This window comes from Mesoplodon mirus (assembly GCF_964341445.2).
Source record: "Mesoplodon mirus genome assembly, contig: SUPER_3_unloc_7, whole genome shotgun sequence".
Classification (NCBI taxonomy): domain Eukaryota; kingdom Metazoa; phylum Chordata; class Mammalia; order Artiodactyla; family Ziphiidae; genus Mesoplodon; species Mesoplodon mirus.
This window is the reverse complement of record NW_028295713.1, coordinates 508,223-531,273: the sequence shown is the minus strand read 5'-3', so window position 1 is coordinate 531,273 and position 23,051 is coordinate 508,223. Positions and strand designations below refer to the sequence as shown.

General features: G+C 39.2%; 1 protein-coding gene across 1 annotated transcript in view; it reads right to left on the bottom strand.

Annotated features, from left to right (window-relative positions):
* Window positions 1-629: 629 nt before the first annotated feature.
* The window catches only part of LOC309801734 (piwi-like protein 3), a gene marked incomplete at both ends in the record, with an annotated part of 33,215 nt that continues 10,793 nt past the window's right edge, over window positions 630-23,051 (bottom strand). Inside the window, 17 exon segments of the mRNA XM_082646781.1 lie at window positions 630-764; window positions 1,446-1,599; window positions 2,458-2,518; window positions 2,521-2,547; window positions 2,550-2,578; window positions 3,285-3,438; window positions 3,798-3,868; window positions 5,855-5,958; window positions 6,084-6,151; window positions 6,154-6,268; window positions 11,942-12,014; window positions 12,456-12,634; window positions 13,811-13,925; window positions 14,638-14,708; window positions 14,712-14,755; window positions 14,962-15,088; window positions 21,272-21,383. Of these exon segments, the coding sequence (XP_082502907.1) occupies window positions 630-764; window positions 1,446-1,599; window positions 2,458-2,518; window positions 2,521-2,547; window positions 2,550-2,578; window positions 3,285-3,438; window positions 3,798-3,868; window positions 5,855-5,958; window positions 6,084-6,151; window positions 6,154-6,268; window positions 11,942-12,014; window positions 12,456-12,634; window positions 13,811-13,925; window positions 14,638-14,708; window positions 14,712-14,755; window positions 14,962-15,088; window positions 21,272-21,383 (1,639 nt within the window).

Here is a 23,051-nt window from a genome sequence, read left to right as displayed (position 1 = left end):
TTATTTATTTATTTATTTATTTATTTTTGCCTGTGTTTGGTCTTCATTGGTGTGTGCAGTCTTTTCTCTAGTTGTGGTGAGTGGGGGCTACTCTTCATTGTGGTGCACGGGCTTCTCATTGCGGTGGCTTCTCTTGTTGCAGGGCATGGGCCCTAGAGTACGTGGGCTTCAGTAGTTGTGGCATGTGGGCTCAGTAGTTGTGGCACATGGGCTTAGTTGTGCCACAGCACGTGGGATCTTCCTGGACCAGGGCTCGAACCCGTGTCCCCTGCATTGGCAGGCAAATTCTTAACCACTGCACCACCAGGGAAGTCCCCCAACCTTTACAATTAGAGCAGCATTGCTTGGAGTACAGAATATTCAGGCATGTTTAATCATAAAGTCCTTGTAACACATTTGAGAGGTAAATTGTAAAACAAAACTCTCACTGTCAGTTCTCCCGCCTGGAGAAGAGAAGCCTCATGTTAAGTTAGTGGTAGTGTTGAAAATAGCATAACACACTTGGAGTCTCATCCATGTCCAGTCAAGAATGGTTTTAAACTCTGATCGTGCATCTAGGAAAAAAAATTTCAGATGTACAGATGCAGAATGAGAAAATAAATTTACAAATTGTGGTTTTCAACATCCCATCATGCATTCTTCTCTATGTTAAAGGTAAAAGAGACTTTTGACAGAGATCCATGTGGTTCTTGGTGAAGACTCTGGCCCACCAGGTAAGCCAGCTTATGGGCATAATGGCAAGGAGCAGGAACTCGGATGATACCCTTTAGGAGAAAGATCAACTAAAAATTTTTTTTTACCTTTATATCTACTTTCCCTAAGTTTAAATTTTTATGGATATCCAAGGTTCAAAAAGTAGATTCAATTTTGAACAGTTTCACAGATCTGAAGGAAAATCAGTATCAAAAAATACCATAGCCATTATGGAGAACAGTACGGAGCCTCCTTAAAACTAAAAACAGAGCTACCATATGACCCAGCAATCCCACTCCTGGGCGTATATCCAGAAAAGATGAAAGCTCTAATTCAAAAATATGCAGGTACCCCAATGTTCGTAGCAGCACTATTTACAATAGCCAAGACACAAAAGCAAGCTAAATGTCCATCAGCAGATGAATGGACAAAGATATGGTAGGTGTATACAATAGAATAATACTCATTCATAAAGAATGAAATAATGCCATTTGCAGTAACATGGATGGACCTAGATATTATCGTACTAAGTGAAGTAAATCAGAGACAAATATTATTTGATATCACTTACATGTAGAACCCAAAAAATAGCATACAAATGAACTTATTTTTATTTACAAAGCAGAAACAGACTCACAGCGACAGAAAACAAACCTATGGTTACCAAAGAAGAAAGTGCAGGGGGGAGCAATAAATTAGGAGTATAGGATTAACAGATGCACATTACCAAATTAAAGAAAAAGAATACTTACTAAAAAAGTGTAATACATGTGGCATAGTATGTAAGTTAGACTCTGTACTGCATCTGGGCTCAAGTAAAGCATGTCATGGATGACATTATAATGAGTGGGAGTGCCAGTGCCAGTGCCTTCTTTCACAGACTGACTCACAATAAAAAAGTCATACCTAGAATTATAGAACATAATTGGTATCAAGCTTATTTTAGAAGAAAAACAATGTAGCAAACCTAGTCTTTGAAGTAACAATTTACAGAAATCTATGATACAGAGTTTCCTTTATATTTAGAAGCCTGGCTAAATTTTGAGCAATGATTTGCTAAAGCAAATCCACAAAGGACAGTGAAATCATTGACAATAACACTCATGGGATTTAAACTCACAAGCATATGCACTGATGCCTAGAGGCAGCAAACATCAAATTATCATGTTAGACATGGTCATAGGTAATGTGATTCAGAGATTTAGGGAAAGATCGGAATATCCATCTCTGCAAATCACCAGAATATATTCAAACTAAGTTATATAAGTGGTAAGGTTAACCAATTTATTGTAAATATTGAATGTTTATGTCATTTTATGTTATACTTTATGTTAATTGTACTTTTCATTTGCTTTGTTTTCTTCAATCCTTTCATGCCTTCTACTAGAAAAATCAATGTTTCTGCCTTCAAATTTAATTCATTTCTCCCTATCAGTTGGTATGAATGTCCTGTTTTATTTCTTGCTGTGGTTTTGCATAACTTTCTTATTTGCATAATTCACTTAGAAGTCTAAAGTTAACCAGAAGTTCTAGCCTTCTTCCTAACAACTGAATCATAGAACGATCAATAAATATTTGTCTGTTTTTAAAATTCTCTGAAAAACAAAATGATTGAAGACAGAAAAAATTATCATCTAATATACCTATCATTTTTAACCTTCTTTAGGTCAATTCTTCCTTTCTCGTCCAAATCATGCAAACCTTAAAAAACTCTGTTACTATTTAAATAAAAAGGAATCTTTAAAATAAAGAAAGATGGCTTACCATTCCATCCTAGTCACCTCTAAATCAATAACTGTTCCTGGAGATGGATTGTCAAGTCTTCATCCTTTTCAATAAAAAATCTGATGTTTGTTTCTTCACCACGATGAAAGTTAGTCTGACACTTAAAAGATTAAGATCAATGTCACTCTGTTTGCTTTGCATTATCTCAGAAGCATTCAGAGTGTCGAAGACAGCCCACACATAGGAGCCATTAAAAGGAGTCTGCAGATGGTATCTCTCCACACACCCCAATTTTACTGTCTTAGCTCCAAGAGCCTGATTCAGGAAGTAAAGGAGGAGGTTTCTATTCATAGCCATTCAGATCCTAGGGGAAGGGTCCCTTCCTCCCAAAGTCAGGATTACTAGTACTGTCTGTGCTGGGCGCCAGGCTTCACTGACAAACAGGTGAAGCCAGAGAAGGGAACTGAGAGGAATCCCCAGTCCTGGGACGTACAGAACTCCAGGATAAAGGAGCTGCATAGTACAAACCATTGACAGGCTATGTTCATGGATTTTTAGGAATATCTGAGGTTAGCAAGCCCTCCTCCATCAAGGTTTGGAAGGAGATTAGAAAAAGAGAAGAATCATGCGGTTCCATATGGGGAAACAACCTGCTACTGCAAGGCTTCAGTTCTGCTTTCTCCTCTGACATGGGCATGGAACACAAAGTGGGAAGGGTCTGTTTTTTTCTCCCCACCCATCCACTGAAGCCCTCTGTATCCAGCTTTCCAATTCACACATCACAACTGTTGTAGATATTTCCCCCTGCCCCCGGAAACTAAAATGTAAAGCTTACAAAATCTGCACTTAATGAGTAATATACCCACTTGTGTCCTCTGTAAGCATTTTCTAAGTAGGACTCCATCTGTTTTAGTTCTTGGTCAATCAGTGCTTGAAACTGTCCATCTCCCACTCCAACTCGATGCACAATGGTAGAATGTGGCAGAGATGAATTTTGTTCATACCAGAGCTTCAAGGCAGCTGAAAGGAAGTCAGAAACACATATAAATAAACCATAACTTGGAACAAAGTGGCCACTGTTTTTGACAACTTCTATGTTCATTTGTCAACATGGTAGCTTTCAGGACACTGCTTAAATCTTCAGTCTAGTCCATACTTAACAACAGTATGAAAATTTTGAGCCAGATAATTCTTTGTGGTGGTCAGGGACAGGGAGTGTTGCTGTCCCATGCATGGTAAGACATTTAACAGCATCCCTAGCACTCTATCCCCATTGTGACAATGAAAAATGTTTTCACTCATTGCCAGATGTCCCAGGTGGGGGGGCAGTATCTCCACCAGTATAGACTCAAGCCCTCCAGCTTCCACCAGGCACTGACTATGCAAACAGGTCGTCAGCCCATTGACAAGCTCCTGCCCCGATTGCTGGATGATGCATTGAGAGAACCACCTGTATGGAGAAAAATAAGCCATTAGTTTGGAAAACAAGATTAATTCAGAATCAAAATGATGAAATTAATCCATGACCAAAAAAAATTCACTATCAGTGGTTGAGGACCCAATTAAAGATCCATTCTTCATCCTGCTGTAGAGATCCAAGTATTGGTCTCTTCACATATCTTAGGCATTTTGTAACATTTTGCATGCACACAAAGAGTAAGAATGGAAACATTTGTTAACATTAACTACAAATTATACATGCTTTGAATACATATGACTCATATTGTTTCAGCTCCTGGGGAATTCCACAAAGTGCAAACCCAGTGTTTTTCTGGAGACTCCTACTTCTAGTTCAATGTCTTAAACAATGGTTCATCCATATGAATCTGCTTTGGAGGGAGCAGTTTGCTTCAAAACAGTAATAGCTATTGTGACCACTGCTCAATGTATCAAGTAAAATCACCTGTTTGTCTAGAGTTTCTATCCCCTTATTGCGTTTTTGTTTACTTCAGAGTATTAGGATGACCTGATAGGGTATGATGTATGTTTGCCTCTTCATCTGAATCTGTACTCCGATGGATGGGATCAGGTATTTTGGCTTTACATTTTCACTGCTGCATTCTCAGTATTTACACATAGCAAGTGCTCAAAAATATCTATTGCATGAATGCAAGCTTAACTTTTTACCTATTATCACAACATTTTCTACTAAAAAAGGCAGAGTAAATCCATGTTACTGTATTTAGAGTATGACTGGAAAAAAAAGATCCTTAAAGGATACTGTGGAATTATACTTGGTGGGCCACAAACAACATTGAACATAGTGGTGGTTTGTGACTGTCCCACATACCATAATGCACAAGAGAAGAATATGCAAACCCATCTGCACTATGGGTTTTATTTTCTACTCTAAGCACAGAAAAAAGAAGGTCCCTGGAGAAAAGGAGAATCATAGGCTATAGAAGCACATCTCCTTATTCAGGTACATTATATACAAATGTATGAAGACAAGATCTTATGATACCTACAGGCCACTAGGTATGTTCCCATAGGTGTCTTCACCCACGTATATCCTAAGTGCTTCCTCATGTGTCCCTATGCAGAGGCTCACTGATCAAATCCTGCGGTTGGCAGAATTCTACCTGTCCTCATCCTTGGAACTTGTGAACATACTGAGATCTAGCCCCTGTGATGATGTTATATGGCACAGTTGACTTTAGGATAAGGAGAGTCTCCAGATGGATGATATCCGACCTCATGAGCTCCTTTAAAATCAGCAAGTTTTCTTTGGCTGATGACAGAAGAGGAAGATGGAGAGATTCAAAAGAGAACAAGAGCACAGTGTGAATTGGCGGGTTGGAAGTTGGAGGGGAGGCAAGGAGCACATCAGAAGGAATGTGGATGGAACTCTAGAAGCTGAGACTAGCTGTAGGTGACAGCCAGCAAGGAAGTGGGGTCCTCTGTCCCACAATCACAAGAAAATTGGCTCTGCCACATCGGCGTATGCTGGGAAGAGGATCCCAAGCCTCCAGGTGAGAATGTGGCTTCTGTGACACTTTTAACTTAGCCTTGGGACTTCCCTGGTTGTCCAGTGTTTAAGAATCTGCACTTCCTCCTCAGGGGGCATGGGTTCAATCCCTGGTCAGGGAACTAAGATCCCGCATGCTGCACAGTGCAGCCAAAAAACAAAATCTTGGCCTTGTAAGGCCCTGAGAGCCACGCAGTGCCCAACATCTGACCCACAGGACTGTCCATGGTCATGTGAGTGTCGTCTTAAGCTGCCATATTTTGTCATAGTTGTTAGGCAGCAATAGAGAATGATCAGAGGCTTCCATACAGAATGTTCTGGGAGCCTGACTTTGCCAGAAGATCAGGAGAGCACATCTCTAAGAACAACTTGCCCATGGAGCTTGCCAACAATGTGTGTTAGGTCCGCCTCTCCTATCTGGCCTCCAGATAGCTCCCCACTAAACACTGTCTGCCAAAGCTTACCCACCGCATCAAGTCTGGATCGATGCTTGCCACAAATCCTGCGACTGACTTCCGTCGATGTACAATACCATGGAAACAATCGATAATGATGAACATTGCATTCTGCAACTTAAATTTTAAACCAGGTAGCAGCTTGAGTTAGAACACAAAGCAAATTTCCAATTAAATAGGACCTTAACAAATTCTACCAAAGACAGATGAAAGCAAGAGAAGGCAACAAAATCCCCACGTACTTCTATATCCACCTTCCAGAGGGCACCTCCTAGCTTGCAGTTCATCTGTAGGGCAATCTTTGTAGTGATGGTCTCTCTAAGGTCCGTTTCAACACACACTGGCTTGGAATCGGGTAACTGACACACAGATATCTTTTTATGCCTTCATAAATTTCTTTATTTTCAGTGGGCAGCAAGAAAAGGACCTTGAAAGAAAGCAAACATGACATTCCCCAAAATGCAAGAACACAGTGATGTGAGAAATGGATGCGTGTCGAGGAAGCTATATAGGTGGAGCACTGACAAAGTAGAGACTATTTATTAAATAGATATCTGAATCCATGAGGGTGAAGGGTCTAGAATCACACTGCATTCAACAAGTGTGAGTGTGAGTGTATGGAAGAGACAGGCTGCGAGACAGGCATTTGGCAATATGCATCGATCCTTTAAACTTGCAAAACCCTTTCATCCTAGTCATTCCATTCCCAGGAGTCATTCCATTTCCAGAAGTTTATCATGAAGTCAATATGGGTGGGTTAAAAACACAGACTGATCTATACCGTCCTCAGGACAGTCACCGTCGATGGGATGATGGCTCTGTGTGGGCACTTCCCAAGCATTCTACTTGATTCACTTAATTCTCTCACCAATCGACTGAGATAAATACTATTATCTGCCCCCACCAGCAAACAAGCTTGGGGGCTGTTATGGAAACTGCCTGATTTACAAGCAGCAGAGCAAGTTTCCAAACCCTCGCCAGGACCTTCAGTAGGACACTGAGCAGTTAGGAAGAGAGGCTACTGCTTGCCTTGTTTCTGACTAATGGGAAAAATCATCAGTATATTCTTTTGAACATAATGATGCTTATAGAAGTTTTTGGCAGACGTTCTTTATCAGATTAGGATAATTCTTTTCTCATTGTAGATTAAGTGAGTTTTTCTTTTCACATGAAGAAGTATGAGATTTTATTAAATGCATTACCTGCATGGACTAAGAAATATTCACCACACTATAATTCACCACACTAACCAGTTTTTTTGAAAAATATAAACAACCTATTTCGAACTTAGTGGCCCACTCTAGCCCATGGTGTTCTCCTAATATTTCCTTAACCACCAGCAAATCTCTAATAATGAACTCTATTTATTCCTAGTGTTGTTGAGACTTACTCTTTTTCTTTATTCTTGACAGTATCTAATTTTAACTTTTCCAAAGCTTTAGATTTATTTGCAGATTGTTTTCTATTTAGTTTCTCTTTTTACTGTTGATTTCATTCATTCTATTTTACTTTGGTTGACTTGGTTCTTGGTGCATTAAAATCCAGACTTCATTCCCAGTGTATTCGTCAAGGGCTGTTGGTCTCATTTCTAGTTTGCTGTGTCACCCACGTTTTGATGCCTAGTACTTATTTATATAGTCCCTCGGTTGTAAGAGTTTAATAAATTTCCATTATTCTCTCTAATATCACTGTTACTTAAAAAAATAATGGTTTCTTCAGGTGTACGTGGTTTAATGATTTCTAATTGTAATGTACTGTGGTCAGTGTATGTGGTCGATAGGATCCTGGTCCTACATTATTTGGCTAGGTTTCTCCAAGCCCAGTGTGATCAGTTGAAGACAAAGACAAAATGAACTTATAGATGCACTTTTAAAGAGCACCTAATCTTTTGAGTCCATATTTTATACACACACACACACACACATGCATGCCCACGTGCACGCACACATCTCCCTGTCTCTCCTTCCTCTCTCTCTCTCTCTCTCTCTCTCTCTCTCTCTCTCTATATATATATATATATATATATATATATATATATATATATATATATGTGAGTAGGTTAATAGGTCAAGCTTTTAGGTACAAGTTTAAAATCTTCTAGATTCTGGTTTTTTTTTTTTAATCTGCTGATCTGAGTTTCCTGAGAGTGGTCAGCTAATATTGTCTCCTAAAATTTCAGCTTCTGGAATAGCATGGACCTGTCTCCTCTTAAGAGCTATTCAAGCTGATGAAGATATAGAAACATGCCTGTTTCAGGCTCAGCCAGTTTAACAAGGCAATAAAGAATGATAGGATTAAGATAGGAGAGAAGTAGGGACCCAGAGAGGTGATCCCAGCAACTGAGGCTGCATTCTCTCCTGAGGTATCTGCCCATCCCAGTAAACATGGCTGAGAGGTTGGGAGGCTCTGAAAAGACTAACAGCCTCTCCTCAAAGAGGGAGAAGGACAGAAATCAAAGACCAGGTCCTGCCAAGGAAAGGGTACTCGTGTTAAATCTTGAGCCTACCACTCTAAACAGATTCGATTTATAATACTATGCTTTAAAGACATGAAGCTATGAGAATGTTCCAGCTGATGGTGGGTGTGTACCACCTTGGTATAACCATTTAGAAATCTGATTAGCAGCATCTAGTGACAAGGAACATTCTTCTCCCAGGTACATCCCAGCAGAAATGCATACATATGAGCACTAAAGACAAGTACAAAAGTAGTCATGATAGTAGTCATGATTATTTGTAGTAATAGCAAAACTACAAATATCCCAAATGTTTGACAATAGGATGCATTAAGTTAAAAACAATGGGTTACTATCTAGAGCAAGAGAACAAAAAACTACAGCTACACCCAACAAAGATAAACCTCAATGCTGAGCCAAAGAAAAACCAACACAAGACTGAAGCCACATGGCTCTTTAGGTAAAGTTCAAGAACAGACAACATTAAGCTATGGTGATAAGAAGTCAGGGAAGTAGTTTCTTTCGTAGGATAGTGAGTGTGAAGGGGACAAAGTGAGCATCCAATGAGATTAAAAGATTATGATCCATTAAATAAGAATCCATGAGTCTGTGTTTAAATAAGTAAGAATGAAGAGCTCTTCCTTATAATAAAATATCAACTAATAAATATAGAAGGGATATTGGAAACATAGACATCACTATTTGGTGAGACTATGTTAACTAACAACTGTTTCAGACAAGAATCCTCAATGGATGCTAAAATTAATGAGTGAAACTTCAATGAGAAACAGAACATTTGCATAGTCTCAAAGTGTCGCACCATAATAACTTTAATCAATTACAAAGGGATAAAACAGTAACTTTATAATGGTGAAACCTACCAGACCTCAACTTAATCAAATGAGCAAAATTACAATGACCAGTTAATACAGCAGAAACTAACACAACACTGTACATCAACTAAACTCTAATAATGATAAAAAATTATTACATGGAGAGCTGATGACTTAAACCATGAAAAGAAAAAAAAAAAGACCAGTTAAATCAACATCATGGTCTTCCAAATATGATGGATTTAGTAAACCATAGAATACTTCTGTGATATTCTGCAAGAATGCATTACCTGAATCTAGTCATAAGGAAATGGGCAAACCTATATTGAGGATTGTTCCATAAAATAACTGGCCAGTACACTTCTAAAATGTCAAGGCCATAAAACCCAAAGACAGATTGAAGATACTTCCCAGATTAAAAGAAGACTGAAAAAGCCTGTTGGTTAGATGCCTCAGGTGACCCTTGATGGACCAAAGAATTTATTTTGCTGTAAAAAGGAATGATTGGAAGAATTTGGATTAGGGGTATAGATCAGATAAATGGCTCAGGAAAAAACATATATATACACATGTAACTACTATGAATAATGACACGTGTATATATATACATATATATGTATATATAGTGAGAAGGAAAGAATGATTATATGTAGGTAGATATAGAGAGGGAGAGAATGATTATAGGAATGTGCTAAAATTTACTGGTTGGGAAATCTGGATGATGGTTATTGAGAGATTTGTACTGTCTTTGCAACTCTTCCTGTAAGTCTGAAAATATAAAGTGAAAAGAAAAAAGTTTTAAAATATTCAGGAAAATAGATAGTGGAGGTTTTAGATTGGATTGGTGTGTACTCATTTTTAAACAGAAAATTTGTAAAAGATTCTCTATTTAAAATAACAGGGACTATGTTCACAGTTGCCATTTTTACTGCCAATATCTGATTTTGAGGAATAGGTTATTAATGTTATGTGTAAGAGGGCTATTTTTATTCTTTTAGCCTTAAATTATTAATACAGTGCTAGATTGCTTTTCCTTCCTGGTTTTAAAATTGTCTATAGTTTACCTATGCTTTTATTTCCTCTATTTCTGCCTTACTCCACCAGCTCACACGTTTATAGGAATTAAATTCTTTACTATTCCCAAACTATGTGAGTACTTATGAACTCTTGGTAGTGTTACCACCAATTCATATTAATATTTGGGAAGTTAATGTTTAATTTGGGATATAATATAAATATTTGACTTGATGTCTTCCCATCACATTCAGTGGATTACCTTACACAGCCTGGTTCTGGCCCCCACCCAGCGCCACACAGCGTTTGAAATTTGTGAGCCACATGGCTTCACCCCTGCTTATATACGAGAATTCCCCTCTGTTCCTGGTCTAGGGAGACTTACATTTGTGCCAGAAGATGTTTTACACATAATTTCCAGTTCCTATTTTATTGGTCATTCCCAGTTGTTTGGAATGCATAAGATTGTAGGCATGCTCTCCCCACCATTTGAAAAGATACCTTAAAATATTTAAGGGACTGCCCTGAATAAAAGATATTGTTCCAAAAAGCAAAACTAGGATAAATTAGTAAAAGTGGGGCAAATTCCCATTCAAGTTTCAGATAAACTTTCTTAAGAGAAATTCCCACAATTAGAAAGGCAGTCTTTCACTTTCTAGGCAGATGCTAAATGAACAAAGAAAGTCATGTGATGAGTTGGGATGCAAACCACCACCAAGGCCTCTTGAACTCCATTCTAACACGTGATGCTTTGCTGAGTCCCACCAGAGGCTTCCTTGACCTAGCTGAGCATTTAAGGCTACAGCACCAGAGAAGCAGGAAGCATGGCATTCAATCAAAGTAACAGGAAGCAAGACACAGATTTAAGAACAGGATTTCAAAAGTAAGACATTTCATTTGAGTATAATAATGGCTCACAGAAGGTATCCTTCAGAGTAGCCTACAAGGTTGCTTGGTAGAAGCTGAAAGGAGAGAAAAGTCTAGGCTCTATGGAAAAGACAAGAGGAGGAATATCCTGGTTTCAGGATCAAGAAACAAAGATCCCTTTTAAGAGCATCCTGGGGACTTCCCTGGTGGTCCAGTGGGTAAGACTCCACGCTCCCAATGCAGGGGGCCCAGGTTCGATCCCTGGTTGGGGAACTGGATCCCGTATGCCACAACTAAGAGTCCACATGCTGCGACTAAAAGGCCCTGCATGCCACAACTAAGAAGCCCACATGCCGCAACTAAGACCTGGCACTGCCAAGATAGATAGATAGGTAGATAGATAGATAGATAGATAGATAGATAGATAAATATAAAGAACATCCTGGATGATGAGGGAAGAATGGGAGATGAGTTTGGGAAAAGAATCCAAGGAAGAAAGGAAAAAGATGTTGCTTTAGTAATTCAGATACAATGTAGTGACAACAGATGGGAGAAAGGAAAAATCCCAAGAAAAATACCAGACAAAAGAAAGAACACTTACTGGAAGAGAACAGATCATAGACTTTGCAGGTTACAGCTGGAGAGAGAAATGATGAATGTGTGCCTACCATAATCCATATTACTTAATATTTGTATGGTGTTTTTTAATCTGAGACTTAAAAGATAATTCTAAGTCCTCAAGCCTAAAAGAATGAGCATAACATGGTGATATTAAGTAGTAGCTTAAACCCCAAAGTCTGTATTCAGCTACATTATAGGGGTAAATTTATATTTTCTGGCTGGTTTAGGAAACCAATGGCAACATCCAAATTCTAAAATACATACAAATGCAGCTCACTAAGGACGGGGCACACATCAAATAGACACTTACAATCTGTGTTTTTTGTGAAGCATGTTTTTCAAAGGTGCTTATATAAGAATGGACTGTATCATCTGCTTCAAGCCTAGAAAATAAGTATTTCATCTATACTTCAAAAGTAATGAACAGTGAAACATGTCACATTTTATACAGCCAATGAAACATGATATAAAACAAGGCAAGATAAACTGCCAAGGTAAGTATTTCAGTTGAAGGTTTTTAAGACAAAAACAAGTTCAATTTTTGGAAACAAGACTGGGAAGTAGTTTTTGCTATTCCCTCCTCCCCCGTCCACTCATATCAAGTTGCTAATTCTCATGTCTTCAAGATGTAGCCCAATAGCCAGAAATCCATAGATCACAAAAGCCTGATTTAATATGTGTGGGCTGGAGCAGACTTTACTTTTTTGCTTACACACTTTCAGAGTTTGGATAACGTGACAGATTCCTACAATTTAAGAAGTTTTTCCACTTTCAAATTGCCAGCAATCGATTTTGAAATTGTAGATAATTTCTGCTCTACTTACAGTTTTGCATTTCTGACAATTATGCCCATTTTGGGTGTGATTTTCTGTAGATTCTGCTGAAAGGTAAGGGCTGTTCCATAATTTCCCTTAGTGTAGAGTATTAGCCAATGATCCAGTGACATTGCTCTAAGTACAGGTACCCTTGTGTTTCTTGACCAATCTTCATTATGGTTGTCAAACTGGAAGAGAATTCCAAGACATGGTATAAAACTTCATTAAAAAAAAAGAAAACCAACATCATCTAATATGCAAAGGCAATTATCCATTTACAATCCTTTCCACTGTAAATCTGTGCTATCTCCCATTGAAACATTACCATTTTAAACTTCAGCCATGACAAGATTTTTTAAGTACTTTAAAAATAAGTTTATTATAACTAATGAATACAAAAGCTGACATGTTTTCAAACATGTTTGCAAAAAAAGTAAAGCCCTCCCTTGTTACCCCTCCCCACAAGATACAGAGTAAGAACTTGGACAGAGTTTTACATGAAATCTAAACATGAAATTCTCATTTGTCAGTTGATCCTGAAAAGCTCCAACACATTATATTCTAGGTAAAGGTCCATTAAAATTAAGAAATCAACAAACCACTTGCTTTCTACTGTCATTATAATGCTCATTCAAAATGCTGAAGGACAAGAACAGGTAACATAAGATTGCACGTGACAGATATTCAAAGTTCACGGATCTATGAAATCACGAACAACTGAGATGAGAATCCTGGGGGTGGAATTAAACGCTGACTTAAAAAGGCAGTCCAGGTCTTCCCTGGTGGTGCAGTGGTTGAGAGTCCGCCTGTTGATGCAGGGGGCACGGGTTCGCACCCCGGTCTGGGAGGATCCCACGTGCCGTGGAGTGGCTGGGCCCGTGAGCCATGTCTGCTGGCCCTGCGCGTCCAGAGACTGTGCTCCACAGCGGGAGAGGCCGCAGCGGTGAGAGGCCCACGTACCGCAAAAAAAAAAAAAAAAAAAAAAGGCAGTCCAAGGAAATCTATGTACATTGTAGTCTTTCACATCTGGTCTAATGTCAGCTATTTTTCCTTAAGATATAGGTTAGTCACACTAGAATACCATGGGTTATTATGATTTTAGGTATTTGACTCTTAAGGATACATTTGGAAGATCATTTTACTATGAGAGAATGTGCACAATACTAATAAAGATATAATACAGAGTCTACTATATGCCAAGCATGTTACCTGTATTCTTATTAAATGATGGCTTGTCCTCTCATATGGAAATGACAGGTAGTCTGAAAACAGCAGTCATAGTTATGACATGACCGAGTTAGTTCCCCTTTGGGTTGTTACTAATTTGACCCAACTTTGACGTGACAATTCTGCAGCTGTCTTACAATTCTTCTTCCTTGATGAATTCTTACATCTTGCAAAATTCTTCCAGAAAAGAATAAAAACTCTGTCTCAAGTTCCAAATTCCAGTCTCGAAGCTCCTTTTGCACAGTATTATTTCTGAAAGAAAAAATATTTCCACATGCTCAAATCCAAGAAAATATGCAGAGGCAATTATCCATTTGCAAAACACAAGTCAGTGTTCCTCTCATCTAAAGTTCCTTATTGCTTGTGTTTTGTGTCAAGATGCTACAGGTAAACTCCCTAAGACTCAATCTTGTCTTTGTTCTCACATTTGTGCAGACACTTAGAATCTATTTCATTCTTAGCCCCTCTTGGCCTCCTCTGACACTGCAATGACAGAAAAAAATAGAGTTGCACCTCCCCACTCCCCAAATATCACTTTCTTCCCAATCGTCACTTTTTTTTTTTTTTTTTTTTGCGGTACGCGGGCCTCACACTGCTGTGGCCTCTCCCGTTGCAGAGCACAGGCTCCGGACGTGCAGGCTCAGTGGCCATGGCTCACGGGCCCAGCCGCTCCCCGGCATGTGGGATCTTTCCGGACCGGGGCACGAACCGTGTCCCCCACATCGGCAGGCGGACTCTCAACCACTGTGCCACCAGGGAAGCCCCAATTGTCACTTTTTAATTGAAGAATCTGAGATGCCAAGTGATCCACACAGGTCTCCACTTCACACACACAGAAAAGTAGCACTTACCCTGTGCAGCTTGCAGGATCTTAGTTTCCTGACCAGGGATTGAGCCCAGGCCCTCAGCAGTGAAAGCATGGAGTCCTAACCACTGGACAGCCAGGGAATTGCCACGCACTTACTCCCTTAAAGCATCCATGAATGTTAGCAATTTATGCTGCCTTCTACCTGGATCCATCCTCATATAGGTGGACTACTCTCTCATCATTCTGTAGTCTTTATGCAGGTCATCCGTTAAGCCTTAAAAAAAAAATCCGAAAGATAACACTCCAAACCAGCAAGAATAGATTTCTATTAGAGAAAACTTAACTGTTGTATCCGGAAGAAGAAGAAAATCAGAGAGAGCAAGTCTGGGTCATGTGGAGTCTTGTGAAAATCCTGTAAAGTAATATTGGTGACTTTAAAGAAGGGCTCTCTTTTATGAAAATGGTATAAATCCACAGTACCTGTCAGGTGGCATAGCTCAGGAACCAGCATTATAGGTTGATGGAGTGTGTCCTGTCGGCTCATTTTCCATTTGCCCTTGGTGATCAAAAGTGGCTGATTTAAGGTAGTGACCACTGTACCACAGTGCTGTTCAACAGAAAAACGAACACTGGCATGCCTATTAGCAAAACCTTAGTAACATCAAATAAATAGGTACAAAAGTGCATTTTCGGATCACAAATGGAGGCCTAGAGGTGTGGTGATATTGTTTCCCCCAGTTTAAGAAAGCCTCCAAAACACTCTTAATATTCTCTTAATTTGATGTCCCAGGGATCACTTATAAACATAGATGGCCAAGGAGAGTAGAACACCCACAAAACATAATGGAATCATTGTGCTACCCTTTTTATTATAGATGTAGATGGGTGAGACTTGTGTAGTATGTTTTTCTCACCACAGTAATGCCTTGAAAGTTTCTAAAACATATTGAGAATTTTCAAGAGGATTCCTCTACTAATGGGGGACAAAAAAACCTGGCAACTTTTTAGAGTGGCAATTCCAGATCTATTCCCAACATTCCTCTTACTTTATTTCCCCTAAACCCTTAGTCTCTGCTTCCAGTAGGGAAAGGCATCTTCTAAGACATCACATACAGAAGTTCCTATCCCTAAGGCAGCAAATTCTTGTACAACAGAGTGACTTTACTCCCCAACACAAAGTGGAGATTCTTTGTAGATCTTCCTAAGCTGCTTATTAGCAAGGTCCTCATCAATAAGTTAACCACATGAATTCTGGTATCATCTGTCATTTAAGCATCTGAGAGCTTCAAAAGGAGTTCCAACTTTGGGCAAGAAGACTTCAAATCGAGGTTTCATGGCTCTTTTCTTTTCAAGCTGGGTGGCTACTATTAATTCTCATGCTATTGTTGCAGATTATATATTTTTTCCTTCAAGCACTGTAGTTATTTGAAGGCAGCTAAGATTCACCCCCTATTTCCTTGTCCTAGACCCTTCTTTAAGGAGGGCACTTGTGCAGGTATATACATGCATGTAGAATCATGGCATCATTTTAAGCTTCATCCACAGCTCCTATCACCCAGTTTATCAAAGCCTTTGGACATGCTCTTCCTCCTATAGAGAACTTTAGAAATCACACTTCCCATTTCTTATAGCTTTTGTAAAAAATAAACAAACCTCTAGGGAGGGTGGGAGGGAGATGCAAAAGGGAGGGGATATGGGAACATATGTATATGTATAACTGATTAAATTTGTAAAAAAAAATAAAAAATAAATAAAAATAAAAATAAAAAAATAAACAAACCTCAATTAAATAGAGTCAGGAGACCAGAGGGGGAGCTCTCTCATACCCTGCCATGATAGCAGAGCCCAACAGGAAGAAGAAAGACTTCTCTTCTTCCCAGGCAAGACCTTGGCCAATGAAAAGCCATGGTCTCTTTGTTTACTAAAGCCCTTCCAACTTTCTTTTCTCTTCTATGAAAGGGTTCTCCTGTCCTCCTCAAGTGGGACTTGCACATGGCTCACCAGGGTTGCAGACCCCAAATTGCAATTCTCCACTGATCCCAAATAAACCCATCTTTGCTGAAGAAGAAACCTACAGTCTATTGTTTTAGGTCCAAAAAACAAATCAGTCCTGTTGTCCCTATTTCCATTATTTGAAAGGTAGGATTGTGCCTACTTTCTAATGCCTCATCTATGAATTCAGCAGTTTTTCCCAGATCTCATTATGAGACTCTTATGAGACTCAGCTCCTACCAGGGCATCCTGAGACTACCCTAGTCATTCAAATATTTCAGCACATCCATTTCACTCAAGTAAATCTGCTGGAACCATTTTCTTATGTTTACATGTAAGACTCTATATATCAACACATGCTGAGAAGGTAGTTTGCCTTAATGTGACACACTCTCTCAAATTATTACTAATCCCACTACTCTCTGATTCTAACATGCATGAATTATCTATTACAACCTATGTGTATGAACTACTATGTGTCAGTCATGGTGTAAGGTATAAGAGATATGTATTGCAAAGAGCAGAATCATAGCTCTCCTAGTCCTATGAAACTCATAGTCTATTGGGGAGGGGAGAGATTTATAAAAATCACCCAAATATATAATTACAAATTGGGATAAGTGTTATGAAATACAAGTACATAACAGAAAAGGGTGACCTCACAGAGGCCTGATGTTGCAGGTCAGTGTATGCATGGGAGGGAGGGGTACTGTAGGGATATCCAGAATGGCTCTTTTTAAAAAAAAATTATGAAGTATTGTTGATTTACAATACTGTGTTAATTTGTGCTATATAGCAAAGTGACTCAGTTATACATATGTATATTCTTTTTCATATTCTTTTCCATTATGGTTTATCACAGGATATTGAATATAGTTCCCTGTGCTATGCAGTAGGACTTTGTTGTTGTTCCATCCTATATATAATAGTTTGCATCTGCTAATCCTAAACTCCCAATCTTTCCCTCCCCGACTCCCTCCCACTTGGAAACCACAAGTCTATTCTCTGTACCTGTGAGTCTGTTTGTTTCATAGATATGTTCATTTGTGTCATATTTTAGATTGCACATATAAGTAAATCATATGTCCATCGACAGATGAATGGATAAAGAAGTTGTGGTGTATACACACACACACACACAAGTGAATATTACTCAGTCAGAAAAAAGAATGAAATAATGCCATTAGCAGCAACATGGATGGACCCAGAACGGCTCTTCTTAATCAAAGATCTTTGAGATAAAATTTGTAGGATGAACAAGCAAACATCAGCCTAGGTGGAGGAATCAGCACACATAAACTGAGAAGGAGAGAGGTCCTTAACTCTCTCACAGCCTCACCTCCCTTACTTCCCCAGCTTGCATTCCATAGCCTGTCACAATCACGTCCTCACAAATGCCATTCATTCCTTCACTATGCCTTGATCATGCTACGTTGGCAAGTCTCAAACCCTGGTAAAACCCAGCTGTCTGTTCTGCCCATGCAACCAACAACCAAACCCTGCTGACTGGTTCTAGAGTTAGTCTGCCACAATCTAAAAGGGGTGTTCTGTTCAGATTCCCTAGTTATGCTTCCTACCCGTTCAAAAAACCAGCATTTCACACTTTCTCATCTCTTCTCAAATCTGCTATACATCTCCCTCATCGCTGCCCATCAACTAACTCAGCCAATGGTCTTGCTTCATACTCACTGAGAAGTGAATGTCTGAGGATTCAGACAGGAATACACTTATATTCTGCCCAGTGTTTGCCTTCTCTCTACACATATGTATGTTCTTCTTGCCCTCTGATTACTATGGAGGATGTGTCCTGCTCCAGAAAAGGGTCTGTAATCTCTACTACAGCTATGGATTCTAACCTCTTCTTTCCTTCAGGGATTTTGTTCCTATCATTACCCCTCATTTATCTTGCCTTCCGTATTAACAATTTCTCCTTCTCTAGTTATACCAGGATAAACACACACTGTAGTATTCTCTGACTTAAAAAAATCCTTCATCTACATAGCATTTCTCTTCCCTTCTATGCAAACATTGCTAAATTTTTCCTTCAGTACCCTCCACCTGGACTTCAATGCCCACCATTACACAATTTGCTCTTGGCAGTGAACTCCATGCTATGAAACTCAATATACTCTTCACTGTGTATTTTTCCCCCAGCTCTATTGAGGTATAATTGGTATACAAAAATCTGCGCATAATGTGTACAGTTTGGTGAATTGGGGCATATGTATACGCTCTCATTTAACCTCATCTTAACATTCTACAGAGACGCATATCTTTCTTTCCTGAAATATTACATTCTCTTGGTCATCTATATATTCTGCCTAGGTGACTGCATATCAAAATCCAAGACTAGGTAAGAGCTAATAATTCCCAAAATGAAAACTCCAGGCTTTACACCGTGGGACTCCAGACTCATCAGCATGCCCAAAGAGCATACTTTTTTTACCCCCTTTGGCAGAGAGATGATACTGAACTCACCACATCTGTACACGAAAGAAAAGAGTGTCCACTTAGGTAGGTTCAGGCTATAGGACTGAATTTTAACAAAGAAATATGAGTGAAAGTAGTGCATTAGCCTATCACTTTCAGTCTAAGGGACCTAAGAGCCAGTATGCTGCTTCTACCTCTTTTCTTCTAACATGACAACCTTGGAGTCCTCTTGTTGAGATGGTAGAGCCACAAAATGGTAACAGATGAGATCACTGAGTCTCCCTGACTCTCATTAGACTTTATTCAAGCCAGAAATAAACCTTTTAAAATTAACTTACTGATATTTCAGGTTGCAATTCCATCTGTGCCTATCTCATCCCAGAACAATCTTATTACACTTATTACAACCAAGCCTTCACTATGTCCTCTCCATTTTCACCCACTTCTCCCATCCTGCTCCAGGCCACCATCATCACTTAAGTCAACTGATTTAATAACCTCCTCACTGGTTTTCCTGCCTCCATTTTTACCCCCGTACAGCCCATTCTCTGTATATTAGACAGAAATCTTACAAATATCTACATAATATGATTTTTTTTTCTGTATGCGGGCCTCTCACTGTTGTGGCCTCTCCCATTGCGGAGCACAGGCTCCGGATGCACAGGCTCAGTGTCCATGGCTCACGGGCCCAGCCGCTCCGTGGCATGTGGGATCTTCCCCGGACCGGGGCACAAACCCGTGTCCCCTGCATCGGCAGGCAGACTCTCAACCATTGCACCACCAGGGAAGCCCTACATAATATGATTTGACAATAAAATCCAATTTACTTCTCTAGAGAACACTCCAGCCTAGTTTGGGCTCTGGGTACACCATGCCCACCCCAAAAATAGTGCCTTTGTTCTACCTCTTCTCCCTCATCCGTACCTAGCTCGCTCCTTGCTGCCATTTACATATCAGCTTCACAGAGAAGATATCCATGACCTTGCAGACTAATAGCCACCAGATGTTCTCCATAGTACCACCCAATTTTAATTATCTCCATATCCCTTATAACTATTAGAATAGTTTTCTTCTCGTTTGTCATCTCTCTGTCTGCCATGAGAATGCAAGTGCCTTAAGAGCTGAGAACTAAATAGTCTTACTAATGTATACCCAAGATATACAATAGGCACTCACTAAATGCTTTTGGGATTGAATGAACAAGTAATAAGTGTGGAACACAAATGAGGATAATGTCATAATAACCCTCCCTTGAAGGGATGTCAGAGGGTTATGTACCTGCAATTGTTCCAAGTAGCTATGTTTTGACTCCCAGTATAATACAAGCTTTCTTAAAAAAAAGCATCCATCTATAAGTTCTTTCCATTTGCCACAAATATCTGCCATTCCTTCAATTACCTTTCTCTCATCTGCTAAAGCTAGAAAACCAACCTCACCAACTGGCCTGAGTTTATTTGTGAGCACTCAAATTAAAAATAGAGGAGGGAGGGCTTCCCTGGTGGTGCAGTGGTTGAGAGTCTGCCTGCCGATGCAGGGGACATGGGTTCATGACCTGGTGTGGGAAGATCCCACATGCTGCGGAGCGGCTAGGCCCGTGAGCCATGGCTGCTGAGCCTGCGTGTCCAGAGCCTGTGCTCTGCAATGGGAGAGGCCACAACAGTGAGAGGCCCGCGTACCACAAAAAAAAAAAAAATTAAAAATTAAAAATTAAAAAAATAGAGGAGGGACTTCCCTGGTGGCACAGTGGTTAACAATCCGCCTGCCAATGCAGGGGACACGGGTTCGTTCGGTGGTCCGGGAAGACCCCACATGTCGCAGAGCAACTAAGCCACCACAATGAGAAGCCCGCGCACCACAATGAAGTGTAGTCCCTACTCGCCGAAACTAGAGAAAGCCCGCGCACAGCAACGGAGACCCAACACAGGCAAATATAAATAAATAAATAGAGGAATCCATGAATTATGAGATTTAGCACATAACAGACATCATCTCAGATTGTAACTGGTCATTTTTTCTTCTTTTTGAACCAAGTTCTGTAGGGCTGAAACTCCTACATAAAGTTCTCATTTCTGAAGTCTTACCATGTTTTATTTCTACCTAACAATCCATCTACATGGTCAAAACATCCATAGCCACTTCTAAGCCTGACAGGGAGGGCCATCTTGGAGCCATTCTAATTATGTGACATTACCCTATACACAAAACACTGAATACATGGATAACAGATATAAGCCACGCTATAATACCCCAAAAGGAGAATATATACAAATACATATATATGTGTCTAACTAAGACTTGAGAAATATACTTAATTGTATAACATGAAAAATTTTAAGACAAATATGTTTGAAGAAATAAAATTTCATAACTCCCTGTAATAGTCTACAAAGGAGGTTTCACTGCCATCCGATCTTGTAAATGTAGAGCTGGGAGACTTCTCCCAAGTAATACCATCCACCCTATAGGTTCTGTTGTCATACCTGTGGAATAAATGTAATATGTGGTATTATTCCTGACGTTATTGCATGAAACCATGTAAGAAAGAAGTGGTTTAAAATCCTACAGGTAATTGCAGGATATATATAGCTTTGTTAAGATTAATTCACATAACATGCAATTCACCCATTTAAGTGTGCAGTCCAATGTTTTTTAGTATACTTACCGAGTAATGCAATCATAACGCGATTTTAGAATATTTTCATCACCCAAAGAAGAAACACCTGAACCATGAGCAGTCACTCCTTGTTTCCACCCAATTCCCCCAGTCCTTAAACCACCACTAGTTTACTTAGTGTCCCTATGCATTTGCCTACTCATCACATTTCATATAAATTGAGTCAAATAATATGTGATCTTCCCTGACTGGCTTCTTTCACTTAGCATAATATTTTCAGGGTTCATTCATGCTGTAGCATGTATTGCTACTTCATTCCAGTTTATTGACAAATAATATATCATTGTATAGATATACCACATTTGTGTTTATCCGTTTACCAGTTAATGAACATTTGGGTTGTTTATGCTCAAGCTATTATGAATAGTGATGTTGTGGACATTCATATACCAATTGTGGTGGATATGTTTTCATTTCTCTTGGGTATATAAGCTGGAGTGGAATTGCTGGGTCGTATGGTAATCCTATATTTAGCACATTGAGGAAATGCCAGACTGTTTCCCAAAGAGGCCATACATATACCAGCAGTGTATAATGGTTGGTTTCAATTTTTACACATCCTTGCCAACAGTTGTTAACATCTTCCTTTTTAAATTTTAGCAATCCTAGTAGATAGGAAGTGGCATTTCATTGTGGCTTTAATTTGCATTTCCCTCATGGCTAATGATGTTGAGCATCTTCTCATGTGATTATTGGCCATTTGTATATTTTATTTGGAGAAATGTCTATTCAGATCCTTTGCCCATTTTTTAAAGTTGAGTTTCTTTTATTGAGTTGTAAATATTCCTTATGTATGTAGATACAAATTATTTACTACATGTGATTTGCAAGTATTTCCCCCTGTTCTGCCAGTTGTCTTTTCACTTTCTTGACAGTATACCTTAAAGAACAAACATTTTATTTGGTTAAGTCCAATTTATTTGTTTCTTTGGGCATTACTTGTGCTTTTGGTGTCTTATCTAATAAGGTTTTTGCCTAACTCAAAGTCAAAATTTACTCTTATGTTTTCTTCTAAGAATTTTATATTTTTACCTCTTTTAGTTAGGTCTATTTTGAGTTAATTTTTTAGTGAATTTGAGTTAATTTTGTGTATCCTGTGATGAAGGGGCAGGTGAATATCCAGCTATCCCAGCAATACTTGTTGTAAAGACTGTTCTTTCCCTGATTGAATTATCTCCATACCCTTGTTCAAGTCAACTGACTATAAAAGTGAGGGTTAATTCATGGATTCCCTATTCTGTTTCACTGAGTTTTAGGTCTATACTTACACCAGCGTCACACTGTCTCGGTTACTGTAGCTTCATAATAAGGTTTGAAATTAGAAAGTGCGAGTCTTCCAACTTTGCTCTTCTTAAAGATTGGATTTAAGGTTACTTAGCCAAAACATCCTCTTATCAATTTAAGATTTCTGGTGTAGAGGGAGATTAAAAATAAAAGCTTCCTTCGAATGGAAATTTTCTAGTAGATTGTAATT